Source organism: Emydura macquarii, unplaced genomic scaffold, assembly GCF_026122565.2.
Source record: "Emydura macquarii macquarii isolate MOO-44397 ecotype Brisbane River unplaced genomic scaffold, CSIRO-AGI_Emac_v2 contig_2636, whole genome shotgun sequence".
Taxonomy (NCBI): Eukaryota; Metazoa; Chordata; order Testudines; family Chelidae; genus Emydura; species Emydura macquarii.
Genome location: NW_027132773.1, coordinates 18,092,501 through 18,107,500, shown reverse-complemented (window position 1 = coordinate 18,107,500; position 15,000 = coordinate 18,092,501). Strand labels below are relative to the sequence as shown.

General features: G+C 37.4%; 1 protein-coding gene across 1 annotated transcript in view; it reads right to left on the bottom strand.

Moving 5' to 3' along the window:
• The window catches only part of FOXP2 (forkhead box P2), a 608,458-nt gene that overhangs the window by 60,297 nt on the left and 533,161 nt on the right, over positions 1-15,000 (bottom strand). The window contains exons 9-10 of the mRNA XM_067564236.1: positions 5,538-5,751; positions 3,452-3,556 (exon numbers count right to left, since the gene is read on the bottom strand). Of these exons, the coding sequence (XP_067420337.1) occupies positions 3,452-3,556; positions 5,538-5,751 (319 nt within the window). The remainder of the gene's footprint in view (positions 1-3,451; positions 3,557-5,537; positions 5,752-15,000) is intronic.

Below are 15,000 nucleotides of genomic sequence, written 5' to 3'. Positions count from 1 at the left end.
TAAACAGTTTCTTCTCTTGGTTTTATTTTTATTATGCTTTCCATGATGTTTGGTCAATATTCTTTGTAGTCTTTCAAATGTGCTCACATGCCTCTGATAATAAATGTAATCTCTCCTGTTGGCAAACTGGTCTATCTTCTATAGCATGATTTTTTCCACGACACTAACAATTCTGTCTCTATAGAGGAAAACATTACCCGTCTTTGTACTGTAGATGGTGTTTTGTTTGCTGGCGTCTGCTGCATGCAGGTTAAAGAACACTTGTCTGCTGGCTGGAATGTTATATTGTAAACCTTTTGGTTTAAGCTCTAAAAGTCAAATCCATCTACACTCAAACTGACTTAGGACCAATGGAATGATAATTAATTTTGCAGACAAAATACACTGAAGTTTTGTCATATGTTATTACATCCTGACATTTATAAGACAGTAATGAAGAACTACTATTAAATGCTTTTAGTGATCTACTGGGCTCCTTACTTAGTGACTAGAAAAATGGTTAGTTTCTGTCAACACCTGTTTTATAGTAAAATTCCAAAATTTTCATAAACATTTTTGGCACTCTTTTAATCTCCTTTCTTCCATGTCTAGTATTTTGTTTAACTCTTGTCGTCTTCCTTGCAGTTATGTTAATAATCTTTTTAAAATGTAAAGACAGATGAGAAGTTTGTCTTGAACTAAAAGCAGTTTTTTTTTTTGCAAAATAGTCAGTAGAACTGATTGTGTGCACATGAACAATTGTAATCTAACACCATTTCATCAGGACTGAAAACTGCTCCATAAAATATAAACTATGGTTTGGTATCCAGGGTTAAAGGATATCAAAGGAAAGATATGATATTATGTTTCCCAATACGTATAGCATAAACGTTTCAAATATTATTAATCTGTTCCACTGCATGCAAAGTCTAACTTCTTTCTGCATCTGTATATCTCAAAAAAACAAGAAAGATAATTATCTTAAATTACTCTAAAAATGAAAACACTGAATATTGGATAAAAAAAAGGAAGGTGAAAAAACCTTTCATCACTATCAGTCATTTACTGTAAGTTATTCTTCACTTCACCCCAAATCCTTTCCATTATTACAAAAGTGAAGCAAAGCCACTGTGTTTTCTGTCTTAATCCTCCTTCTCAGATGCCTCTGCACAGCTGGGTTTTTTTTAAACCCACAAGCTTCTAGGTGAACTGTATTCTGAGCACAAGAAGTTAGAGTTCACTTCATAAACCAGGAGCTCTTCAAACTTGTCATAAGCATATTATAGAAACACACACTACTGGTTGGGGTAGTTGCTCTATTAATATTTCATTTTAGTACAGTATACTTGCATTAACTCTATTAACACAGGTATCAGACTGTTTCACGTCAGAGAACCTACAACGTTGTAACAAAGATTACACTTAAGAGCAAGGCCTTGATAACTACAGCTATTAGTCCTGTCGTCCCCTATAAAGTTAATGGATTGGAAAAATGGTCAATCTTTGGAATAAAAGTTGATATTTAATTGAAATAAAATGTTTTTTAATTGTAATGGGGATTTTGCATTAGTGTGAACATGGAACGGTACTAAGGAAGCTAATCCAAGGTTACATATTGATTCACATTTTAATACTAATGCAAAATGTTTGAATATTTCAATTTCACAAACAACTGCATCTATTCCTCAACAAAGATTTCTTATTTGCTTTAGAAGAGCAAAAGTTACAATTTAATGGAAAAAAATAAAATAACTTGTTCTCAAATGTTTTTCTGTTGCAGTATGGGATAAAAGTGATGGAACTGCTGTAAACTCTGATTGGCTCTACACAAGAATGATCAGGAAGCTATAAGTCTCTTCCACATCTTCCAGGAGCAATTGTAAACCCAGCACTACAGTGTTAATCAAAACGGCTTTAGTGACTGTGGATTATAACAAGAGACCTAACAGAATGACTGTGAAAGAGGTGGCCAAGAATTAACATCACTATAGCCTAGAAGGATGGAAGTATTTATAAAAATTTGTTTTTCCTGGAGAGGAAAAGGCTTGAGTTAATTTGCTTAAAATTCTTAGTATCAATAATGCTTACAAAAATATGTGAAGTATATAGTTATTTTTTACATGGAATCATTTTCAGAAGTTTATAAATATCCTTCAAACAAGTAACTTCTTAAATCTACAAACAGATATGGTATATAGCAAATTCATTTTTATATAATAGCACAAAATGCTTTTGAAATTACGCTGTGAAGTATTCATAAATAGTCATTCACCAAGAGTGAGAGAAAATATAAAGTACGCTTTGGAAGTTAATATCAGTTATTTCACTGCAACTGTAAAACTGTAAGAAGAATGAAGGAAGGAGTTAAAATACATTGCAAAAAATATCACTGTAATTCTGTTATAAAGTTATTATGATACTGAGTTCTTGTGCCTTGTCGTTAAGGTGCTTTTGCTATATACCCTGTAGTCTACCATTTGTAAACACATCTTTTTGATGTTTCTGCCAACATCCTGGCAACAAAGCAGTGCAATTTCAAATGAGCTAATTAACTTAATTGTTGATGAAGCATGAAATAGTTCATTCACCCTGTTAGCTGCACCATGACAACGTAAGAGTCTCAGCCCATGAAGTTACTCATCTATATAAACCTATCTGTAGCTTTCTATTAAGATCGGTTGCATGCCAAAAACAATATGAGTTTTCTGACAAAACCCAGTCCACACTGTAAACATAATACATGTAATGGCTCAGCATTTCTGTGGCAAATATCATGGAACACAGAATTGCCAGGAAATGGATAAATCAGAAAAAAACCCTATTGTACTTTTAAGCTGTTAGAGAGATATGTAATCTATTTTCTAAACATTCAGACTTAGGCAGCTATTTATAAAACTAACAATGGCAACTGGAAACTTTTCTCATTAATGATTAATACTTGAAGATGTAAACCTACCCCTTCAAGTATTTTTAGTTCTATGCATCTTGTGCACATGCAAGAGAAAAAGCAATACACTAAAGTTACCAAAGAAGGGTTAAATGGCCACATCTGGTACATTAACATGGTGTGTGCATTGTTATATATTTCACACACATAAATCCTGTTTGCACATAGATGCCCACATGATATGTACCTATATGCTTATATTCAAACTATCAGAATTTACAATGTAGTTTCACATACCTTTGCTATCAAACATACAATCGAAAGCATCTCTTCAAATTTTCTGAGACTCCATTTCCGTAAAGGCATAACAACAGGATTAAACAATGTGCTTTAGAAAGGCCTGCAAAAGTGTTCTACATGAAAGAAAGGATAACAATTTGACCGTCTGCAGATGGCCTTGATTATCCAGTTGCTCAAACTGTACAAATAAATTCTACTGTAAAGCATATCAGAACTTTACTTGCCATCTTTATCATTCCTTTGCCTTAAACAACCCCTTTACCCAAAGAATAAAAATCAACCTACTTTAAAAACTGTCCAAAATCTTCACAAATGCTTTCACAGCCAGGCCATTTGCAAACTCCATGGCCATAGAGAGTATGAGAGGCCCCAGTCTCCTCATGTGACGAGCTGTAGCAAAAGAATACGGCATCAGATTCATCTCAAAAGCCATAATCGTTGGAGGCTGCTAGCGCCTGTCAGGTTACGATCAGTGACAAAGAGGTCAAAACAGGTCAATTCAGCTCAGAGCAGTCAGAAAAATTTAATCGTTCTATTGAATAGTTCAACTGCCAAGGCTAGATGATGTTCCAATTAGAGAAGAAATAGAGCCAAAGATGACTGTTAATAAAGGATGAAAAAATAAGATGACTGTATAATATCATATGCTAATTCTGCCATATGACCTTAGTGTAACATTTTACCTATAAATAAAAAATACAGTCGGAAATGATCAATTCTGAAAAGAAATATTTAAGATGGACAGCAGGAACTTATGAATAATGTCAATGTTACTTTTGGATTTTGGATTTTCTGGGTTTTTATATATATATATTATTTTTATATATATTAAGGTAACGTACATTATTTCCCTTTACAAACATTGTTTCCATTAACTGTTCTAGGTTTCAAAAAAAACAAGTCCATATTCCATTTCATTTTATAAAAGTCTGCAATAGTTTTATCCTTATGTAATTATCGAAGAGGTTTTATGTTTTTACCCCCCACAGAGATTAATATTAGATACAGATTCTAAAGGAATCAACCAACTTCTCCAACATATAATCATCAAATTAATCTTAATTAAAATAACAGCATAAAAGTATCGAGAGATGTTTCATTTTTGACATAATAAAGCTAATAGAAAACTGCTCTGATACTCAGATGAAGATCCCAGACATTATCAAACGATAGTCTTCTATTTTAAAAGTTACCATAACTAATGGGGATGTTTCTTTGAAAATACAATTGTTTACTACTTAGAGTTTGTTATAGCCAAGTTTAAATTTACCTTACGTAAGAGAACATCAGTATCAGCCATTTAAAGTGCTGAAAAGTAACAAGGAAGAGCCAAGAATATCTGTACGCTCAGCCTGAAAAGGCATATTTTTAATGTTAACAGTTAGGGCCAAATTCTGCTCTGTTACAATGTCACAATTTACAGTAACTACTGGAATGACTCCAATGAATTAAATCAATGGAATTACTTCAGTGCACATAAGAGTAAAATTTAGCCTTCAGTGTTATTTCTTCTTTAGTTCTTTCCTCAAAAATATCAAGGGCTCTGGCTACACTGACAGCGGCAAAGTCGCCGCCATCAGATTGATTTCTCTGGATCGACTGAGCGGTCAGTGACAACCCGCTCAGTCGATCCAGAAATCGATGTACTAAGACCACCTTCACAAGTGGCATAGCGCTGCGGCGCCATGCAGTGAAGACGGTGCACAGAAGAGAAGCAGAGAAGTCGACGGGAGTTACACAAGTTTTTTGTGTAGCTTGCGTAACTCCCGTTGACTGCCGACGAATCTCGGAGTTAAGTGTAGACAGGGTCAAGTATAATTTTTTAAAACAGTACAAATCTAACTTAGCAGTGTGTGTGAACTCTTTAAACTGAATTATATCTTCAATCTGTTAGATATCCTGCTTACACTTTCTGTTAAAAGACCAATTTAATACTGTAGGCCTTAACTTGACTTCTAATTTTGAGAATGTAGTTGTTGGCCCATAAAGCATCCACAAATCTACATCTACAAGTACCAGCCAGCACATTCAAATTACCGATTGGATGTCTAACTGTCATCAATAGTACCAAAAGTTCACTATGGTGCAAAACTGAAGGCCCATTATTTGGGGAACTCAAAGTTGCACTTGCAAAATTAGAGGCGTTTGGTGAAAATCATGCCGTATGATTAAACAAACTGGAGAAGTTATGGTTATTTAATCAACCTTCAATGTTCTCTGTTTTTTCTGATTTTGTAGTGAAGAAACTTACAAATAATGCAACTCATGATGTGAAATAATGTCTGTCTGTCTTTATTCCATGATCATAATTATAACGAAAGCAAAGTTTTATGTCGGATGATAAGCATAGTAGAAATCTCATCAGGATTACCTGTCTCGCCTTGCATTTAGAACCGAAGACTGTCCATTCACTATGGAATGATGAGTTATTGGTGGTGATGCTTTGGAACTGGTGGAGGAGGTAGTAGAGGAGGAATTGTTAGTAGTGAGGTCTAGCCCTCCATGTTTAATGCCATTGTCTTCCATACTGTGAACTCCAGTCACTTCTTTCCATAACTGCTGAATCTCAGCAGGACTTAAGCCAGCTATAAAATGAAAGAGAGCCCCACTAATATAACAAAGTAAGAGTTTCATATAATGAACTCAATGTTATTAATGGATTAACGCCAACAAAAAGGTGATGCAGTTTTTCGAGCACTATCAATCAACATATAGTAAAACAATTTCATGTTACCTCTATTGGCATCCAATTAATTTTGCTGCTTTTCTCTTATGCTACAAACAGTCAATTAAAAAAAATCACCAATTTTAATATTATACTATTTCTTAAAACACTTGTTCAAAGATCAAAGAAAGCAAACTACAAAGACCAACTGTAACTCCTGTTTGAAAAACAACTACAGTATTAAAGAAACTTTTAGAAGAGATTTTCATTGTCTGTAGAATCAATTTCATGATATACAAACATGACTCAATACATTCAAAGTTCACTCAGCTTTTCAGAAGTACTGCTTAATCAAAAACGTAATGGAAATAGAAAATTATATCCAATCACACTAAAGGATGCAACCATTAATATTCTTTTAAAACAAAAATGAAATCAAACTAAAGGAACCAAACTGAAATCAATGGGATTGCAACAGGTTGAGAGGTAGGGCAGAATCTGGACCACTAACTTCAATCAGTGAAGACAATCTTTAATTAGTTCCACCCACTTATTAACTAGCATTGTTTAATTACCAACATTTACCTAGTTTAAAATGTAGTTTGAATGGGCAAAAACCAATTTTTTGGCTGAATAACCACTCTAACAAACAACACAGGGACAGATACTTGTGACTGCTCAAGTTGCTCTGTGCCCCTAAGCAACATAAAAGGCAACAGAACTGGCCACTTGAAGATTCACTCTGCATGGATGAATCCCCAAGTAGCATAGCATCATCATGGCAGTTCCTTTGTTACCCTTTCTCCTTACCTGTGATGGGAAGGAGATTGGAGGGCCTGACTAGAAGAAAGGATTGTCCCTACGCCTCAGCTTCACCAGTCTCTTAGGGGTCATCGACATAATTCAGAGAATCCTTGAGGTTTCTCTAATAGATGACTGGGACTGTCCTGGACTCTAATTAACCCCATTATTGGAGAGTTGTAATGGTGGCTTAAAGCCACCCTGGCCCTGTCCATCAACTGTGAGCTATGCTGAGCATCTCAGTGATGCAGCTTGGGATAAAGGATCTCTTATATGCTGTATTTATGGTAAGGACTGTGTGAGTATAGTGTCTGTGTTTGGCCCACAAAAGTTATAGATGTGCTGTTAAGTATTGTCCTTCACTCATACATTTTGCAAGAAAGTACAGAAATTTCCATCACAAAATGTTGTTAGCTTGCAGTGAAAGACTGCAAAATATGGGTAAGAGCAGAACATGAGCACTTTCCCTTCACATGCTTATCTGCATCTTGGTTGGGAGGGTGTGAGCTCTCTTCTCAGATGTACACTTCACCACAATTACCTGTTCATTTTGTCACCACCAGGCTGAATTACCTCAATGTATTACTTTTGAAGACCACTCAAACTACACGTAGAGCAGAATGAGAAAGCCCATTAAATCAGAAGAGATTTTTATGCTATACCTTGTATCACACCCATGCTTTGTAGATTGCACTGGCTACCAATTTATTTCTGGGTATTTGTTTTTCCATGCATTTCAACGGGTGGATTTCATCTATACAGACTGGCTTGGTTTGGGTCATGGCTATCATAACTACCTCTCTTTTATGTATCATCTCAGCAATTGAAATAAACTAAAATGCTCTTGCTCACAGTACCTAGAATTGTATGGTGGAAACGAAAGGTGTTCTCAGTGAGTGGTCTTTGACTCTGGATTTAGCTTCTCCCCCAGTGTTCTGACCAAGCTCAGTTTATTGACCTTCAGAGAATGATGAAAGATTCATCTATTCGTTCAGGCTTTTGATTGAGGGGGTGGCTTTAATGGGTGAATGAGATTCCTTTTAGAAGGTAAAGAAATGTTTTTCATTGACTTTTTGGCAAGTTTGCTCTTTGTTAGCTAATATTTTATATTGAACGTACATGAGCTCACATTGCTAAAAATCGGTGCAATTTAAATCCCACTGAAAAATAAAGAAGCTCCTCAAAATCTGTCACCAACTGTCTTATTAGGAAGCATGCAAAGCCATGAAAACCAGACTGCACACTTTGCTAGTTATTCACAGAAATATCTTGTTGTACAGGTAGCCTGGAAACCAATTGAATGGAAATTGGGTTCTTATTTTTTATTCTATTATTCTGTATAATAATTGCTATATTTACTTCTTCTCTACCTTAGATACTAACATACAGTGAAGCCCTGGGTTAATCACAAAGAGAGGGAAAAAAAAGTTGATTTGGGATGTAAGTGTCAAAAAATGGAATTTATATTATTTGTATAGCATGGAAATCAGACTTATTATTTTTACTGAATCAGGCCTGTGGGTAACAGGACAGTGGTAGCAATAGTTGTAACTATTTCTAATGAAGGTAAGTAATTACTACACAGTTTATATAAGGTCGTTTGCAGCAATTCTGCAAGTAATTCATGTAATTACTGTAAAGTTAAAATTACTGTTAGTATGATGATCACAGATCAAATCAAACAGTAATGGAGTCGGTTTGGAGAGGGGAGAATAATATACCCTCTTAAAACACTTCCCTTCCTCTTGCAGTGTTAACTCTGTCTATGAAATAATACCTCATTTTCAAAGTTTTGTAAAAGATAAAAAAATATATTTTTTAAAAATTAGAATGAAAATATCTTCCCCATTTTCAGCAGCAAAAAAATTTGATCGGACCAGTGGGTGAATGGCCTTTCCTTGGGTCCTGAGGTGAGAAGATAATTTTGGCTGTGTCGGGGCATTTTCTCCTTCCTGTTATCCCTCCCCCATCCGAAGCGCAAGAAAACATGACTGGGAAAGGGAGTGCTTTCTCTGCCTCCTTCTGCCACACATTGGCCAAATCGGGGAGTGCAGGGGGAGACATCGAGTGAACCGACTGGCTCTTGCACGCTGTCCCTTGTTTAACACTCTCCTGGGTATCCAGTGGTCCCCTTCCTGATGTTCCTGCCCCACAGTCCCTGTTCTATAGCTAAAGTGTGGCTTGAACTGTATTGGGGACTGCTACTATTGCTTGGTTTTTTGGGCATCAGAAAGGAATTTCTGTCTCTGGAATTATTTGGCAAGGTGTCCTCAAGCTTTTGTTTCATTTGCCTTTTTCATAGCACCATTTACCTTAAAGAGAGAAAGGACAGGAATGTAAAAGTAAGGAAGTTAATAGGGCAATATGTAGTTAAATGTAACTTGTGGCCATTGTACAGTGCATGTAAGAGAATGAAAAGGCCAGCCTCCAAGGTCACTACGAATATGGAAAATGGCTTGTGGACATGTTTTGCTTGCAGGGACAAGAGAGAAGACCTTAAGGCTATGTCTAGACTGACGGTGACGAATTCGCTGCCGTCAGATTAATTTGTCCAGGTCGACTGAGTGGAAGTGGAGACCCGCTCAATCGACCCAGAAATCGACACTATTAATCCACCTCCGCCAGGTGGAGTAATGCTGCGTCGACGGGACTGCATTTCCCGTCGGCGCAGCAAGTTTAAGACACCACGGTAAATAGGAGTTAAGAAGTCGACGGAAGATATGCAAGATATTCTACGTAGCTTGTGTATCTCCTGTCGACTGCCGTTGAATTTGACGGCAAGTGTAAACATAGATTAAGTCTTTGCAAACTGAAGTAGCACTCATAGGCATCCTCTCCACCCCATACCTCTGGGAAGGGAGAGAGAATTCAGAGGTGGGATGAATCTTAGGAACTATGCTGAAGAGAGCCAACCCTGCCTTGTGTGTTATATGGCATGTTGTCACTTAATATTGTACTGGACCCAAGTGAATGCTTGGTATTTGGAGGGGAGGTTAAATAAGTCTTTCTACACCTTCCTCCTGACTCTCCTTTTTATTTATTCATTTCTTCCTTAAAAGTTAATTATTACAGCCAGCTGATTTTAAAATCCATCCCTGTAATTGTGTTTAATTCTCTTACATGGCTTGATCAGCAGTAAGGTTTTTTATATATACTACACTATATACAAAAAACCTTACTGGTGATCAAGCCATGTAGGAGAATATATATATATATATATACACTATATATATATACACTATTGATATTGAAGTCCTCTGCATTTATCTAGCACCAGTGTAGCATAATATAGAAGTTTCTCATTGTGAGACACAATTTATTATGCATTCAGTAGTGGCGAGATTATGTGTAGTTACAAGGTTAATGTTAAAATTACACCTCCTTTCTAACTGCTTATTTGTTGCACCTGAACATCTAGAAAATTTTATAAATGTTCTAGTTGTGACAAGGTAGAACTTATATTTCAGCATAAATACCTTTTTTTCAGGGACAAGCATCACAGCATTTTTAATTTGCTGCCACCTCACAGCTCAATTTAGGAAATTGCTCATTTTAGGCTTAGTGAATGCAAAAACGATGTTCCGTTTATGTAATTGTCATTGGTGATCTGTATTTTAAAGGATATTTTCTGATCTTTTTTAGTTATCAACAAGAATCTTGTGTCTTTCAGATCTCCTATTGTTCATTCAGTTTAGAATGATGTGATCCATATAGAAGTGTTCGTATTATCCAAATGGAAACAAACATCTTTATATTGATAAGTTAGGAATTATACTGCAGAACTATTCACCAGCCCCATATTTTTTTAGATATCAGAATTACACAGGAGCCCAATAATGTTGGGAAGGATTTTGTGGATGTATAAGACATCTGAAATTTCAAATATAGTAACTGAGGATTCCCTTCTGTATAAGTGGTAAAGTCCTTCCTGTATCATAGGTAATTCATTGCAAGTACAAAACGTCCTTCTATTACATTCACATACACTCTTTCTCTTTCAGAGAAAAGTTTTACTGCTGGCGGTTTCACTCTGCACCATCACAGAAAATGTGTAAAACAGACCTTTTTTAAAGTGTGAACATCTTTGTTTTCATAAGGGCAGTGAGAGAGAAGACTGATCCTCTTCCCCTACCCACTAACGCTAACCCAGGTTCAAATTGCTAGGTAATAGTATGGGGATGTTTTATATGGATGACTGCTATGTGGGTATGTCTCATCTGACTAGCAATTGATTAATTTTGACTTCATTATTTGAGTTAGACTGTACCTTTAGGCACATCCTTGTATAAAGGGCAAGCCCAGGGAAAGAACTAGGATTTAGAGTCACAATTCCTTATCTTCTCTGCTCTTTGCTCCAAAGAAATAATCTGCTACAGCCCCTCACAAGGTAGTCTTTCTTTCCATCCTTTCTAGCTTCCACTCTGCTGGCTAGCACGTTGGAGGTGTGCACAGAGTCAAAGATCCGCCTATTCTCTGTCCCTTTGCGCCTACCTGGCTGTGGGGTTAGTGAGACGTCAGGAAGCAGTGGATTGCACAGAGCTTGCAGTCTGAACCAGAGATGAGGGGAAGACTGTGCAGTGGAGTCCTACTCCTGCTTCCCTGTGTAGTCATGTCAGATCTAGCAAAAATCTAGCCCCATATTTATTTTTTAAAACACAGTTTCCTTATTTTCTTTATTAAAATATATTTCAGCATTTCCTTTCCCCATCCCTTTTCTGCCCCATCCCATATAAAATGGGTAGTACAGCTAGAAGAATAAGGGGAAATCCTGACCAGCATCTCTTCTGATACAAAAGCACAGAATAGATGCATACTGAGAGGTTTACTTAATTTAGATGATGAAATTACAGAAATATTTTAAACGCAGACATTTTCCCCTAATATTTTAACTCTTTAGTAGCTTTTTCATTGTTAGTTCAGTTACAGTTAATCCTTCTAGGAATCCATACCCAGAGGGAATTAGGAATTAAGGCACAATTTAATAGTTCTGAGAAAACAATTATTAAAAGAAAAAAACACCACGTAAGGAAGATATTATTTTGTATTTGTTTTTCTATTAGAAATGTGTGAATGACTGTTGTGTTAGATGTATGAATATCATATAATTGGGTAGGAGTTCAGAGAGAAATCTAGGGGGATTGCTCAATGTTAGGGAAAACCCAAGGAGTTCCTCTTGCAACACATGGCATAATGCAGAAAGTAAACCTGTTCAGAGAGACATTTCACTTCAAGTACTTCCCGCCCCACCCCTTCTAATCTCATATTGCTTTACGGAAAAGGAAACCAGTATTGCCAAGATGAAATATTCAAAAATCAAGAGCCAGGAACTCCAAAATCATGAGATTTAATATAATAGTAAATTTGGGGTTATTTTTGTTTCTGGTTTTTGAGCCTTATAGAATGCTTAGGTCACATTTTCAAGCACCTCTCTGAAACCAAATTGACTAGAAATTTACTTAAAAAAAAAAGAAAAAAAGTTAAGATTCTCATGTAATTAGTGTTTAATCAGGAAATGCCTGTTTGTTGAATCCGAAACGTCTCACAAAAGTGAGTTGTGTGTGACAAACTCTCGCCAAATCTCAGGTGGGATGGAACCCTCTCAGTGCACCTGGCGTGATGCTGTGCAGCCCCAGCATGCCAAAATGTCCAGGCTCCCTGCTGTGGACCAGGAGACTTAAAGCCCTGGGACACCTGATGGGTGCTGGGGCTCTCAGGACTTCCAGGCTCCCAGTTACATGGCAGGGAGCCCAGAAGCCTGGGATGCCCCGACTCTAATTTGGGCTTGGCTGCTTGCTCCTCAGCAAGGAGCCTGGAAAACTTGGATGGGCTGCCAAGGTCTGCAGCTCTGCCAAACGGCCTGCCCTGAGGCCAGAGACCCCATAGCTTCAAGCCTCCCAGACAGCTGGCTCCTCATCTTCCTTTGGTGTTTCTGACAATATTTTTCTTAAATTTCTGGTTCATGAAAAATTTCAAAATGTCTCAATTTCTTGCAAACTGGAAATCCTGATTTTTAGCCAGCCTACATGTAGTCACTTGGCTCCAGGACCTTGGGTATAATAGCATGGAAGTCACTTTGGAGTGCCCCTGTGGTCAGGCCCAGCACTGCCTCAGTTTCCCCACAGCCAGAGTAGAAAGCAGCCCAGACTGGCCATTCTATTTTATAGAGCCCCCTCTTCAGAAGTTCTCATCTATTGAACAGAAAAGGAGAATGCGAAAACAGTCAGCTATTCCCCCAGAAATTCTGTGCCTGTGTTAATCAGTCTTATGTCTCACTCCTCTAGCCTTGGACCACTCTCAGGCTGAATTTCCTACCTAGAGTTTGGGCCTCTGCTAAGCGTTCAGCCGGATACCAATTTATCCCCGAAACTGCACTGCTCTTTGCTAGAGCAGTCCCTAGCGGCATTTCAGAAGGTTCCACATCTGGTTTGTTCTTCTGGGCTGCTCCAGTCCATTGCCTGGCAGCACTTTCTCTCTGGGCCTGTTTCTTCTCTCCATGAGCCTCTGCTCTTCAAGGAGATACCACTTCCTAACTAGTTCCCCTGAGGAGCCTCTCTCCTCAGGTCCCTCCTCCAAGGCGTAGTTATGGGCATAGTCCACCCAACTGGTTGCTTCTGCTTCCAACGCTCTGCTTAACTTGCTACCTTGGCAACTGGAGCAGGCAGCTTAATTTCTCAGCCAGTTGCTTTCCTGAACTTCCTGCTTCCGGTCACGTGGCCAGAAGCAGGAAGTTCAGAAAAGCAACTGGCCGAGAATCACTAAGGAGCCCGATGTTCCAGTTGCCAAGGTAGCTTAAGCGGAGCGTTGTCAGCAGAACAAGCTGCTCCCAACGCTCTGTTTAAGCTACCTTGGCAACTGGAGCATTGGGCAGCTTAATTTCTTGGACGGTCGCTTTCCTGAACTTCCGGCTTCTGGTCACTTGACCGGAAGCCAGAAGTGCTTGTTTTTCTGTCAGGACCATCCGAATCAGCCACAGGCCCTGCCAGAAAATAAGTCCTGGTAATGCCCCTGCCTTCCTCTGTTCCAGGACCCCCTGACTGAGCACTAACAAGTCTTTATTATGCTCAGGTGCTCCTTATCTTATTAAACTGCCTCCCAACTACTTAGACAATGAACTATCAACAAGTGAACCTGGGTTGGTTCATCCTCCTTAGCAGAGCTGTCACAGAGAGACTGGTGTCCGATCCCCTCTAGGCCAGCTCACTGTGACATGGAGTTTTAAGTAAAATGCCAAATAGCCAAAACACAAGATCCACAATAAAACTGTGACAGTTATCAATGGTGGGACACTATATTTAAGTTGTCACTTATCCCACTTTGTTCCTTTCCCATTTTGTCTGGTTGATGTACACTCTCCCTGTGCTCACCTAACTTCCTCCAGTCCTGCAATCTGTACTTCATGGATGAATCCTTATGCTCACATAGAATCTTATATAAATCAAGCAGACTTTACTTGGACACAGCCCACAAAGAATTCATTGCAGGATCGGAGTCCTAAAGAGCAGATATTATATAATTTATATGAAAGAGACCTCTAACTCACCTCTGTTCTGTAATGTAAGAAAAAACTAAAGTTATGTGCCACATAGGAGATGGCAGAATAGATTTCTTAACATATGAAATCTTTGGCCTTCCTTTTTAAAGCTACACTATTTATTCCTAAGTAAATTTACCTTTCATAAGTCTATGTCCCCTTTCTCTTAAACAATTAAATATTGAATCATAAATTTATTAGTGACAGTTGTGGAGATTTTCCATAAACATTTTGCACTGAGTAATCTTGATCCCAATACAAAGGGTTAAAGAGTTTTTTCCAAAACCACCCCCTCCATGTAATTATTTGTAAGTCACAATTCTCCATTAGTGACATCACAATTTACTGCCATGAAAATTATTGTTATATTTAAGTTTTTCAGAGGATGGCAAAGAAAAGGAATCTTTAGATATAAAGATCCTCTCCAACAAATTCCATCAAATAATTGCAATTTAGGATCAGAACAAATTTTTAATTTCACAAAATGGACTATTTTTTTCTTTAAATTTTTTTTTTTTTAAGTTTGGAAATACCCATTCTTGATATCAATTGCCCACTATGTCTTGTATCTGTTCACTTATGTTAAATGGAGTGATTACATTCTCACTAAATCAGTTTTCTGTAATTCTTAGTGTAAATCAATGGTGCTTGAATTGTGTTCCCCTTAGAATAGTTTTCAGCACATAAGACTGAATAAATATGCATTTTATACCTAAGAAAAAGCAGTTTTCTCTAGTAAAAGCTATAGTAAAATTTATCAGCCTCAAGAAAACTAGGTAGTGTAATAATATAAACAATAATAGTTTATTATTAAAGTATGGTTTAAATGCCATAAAA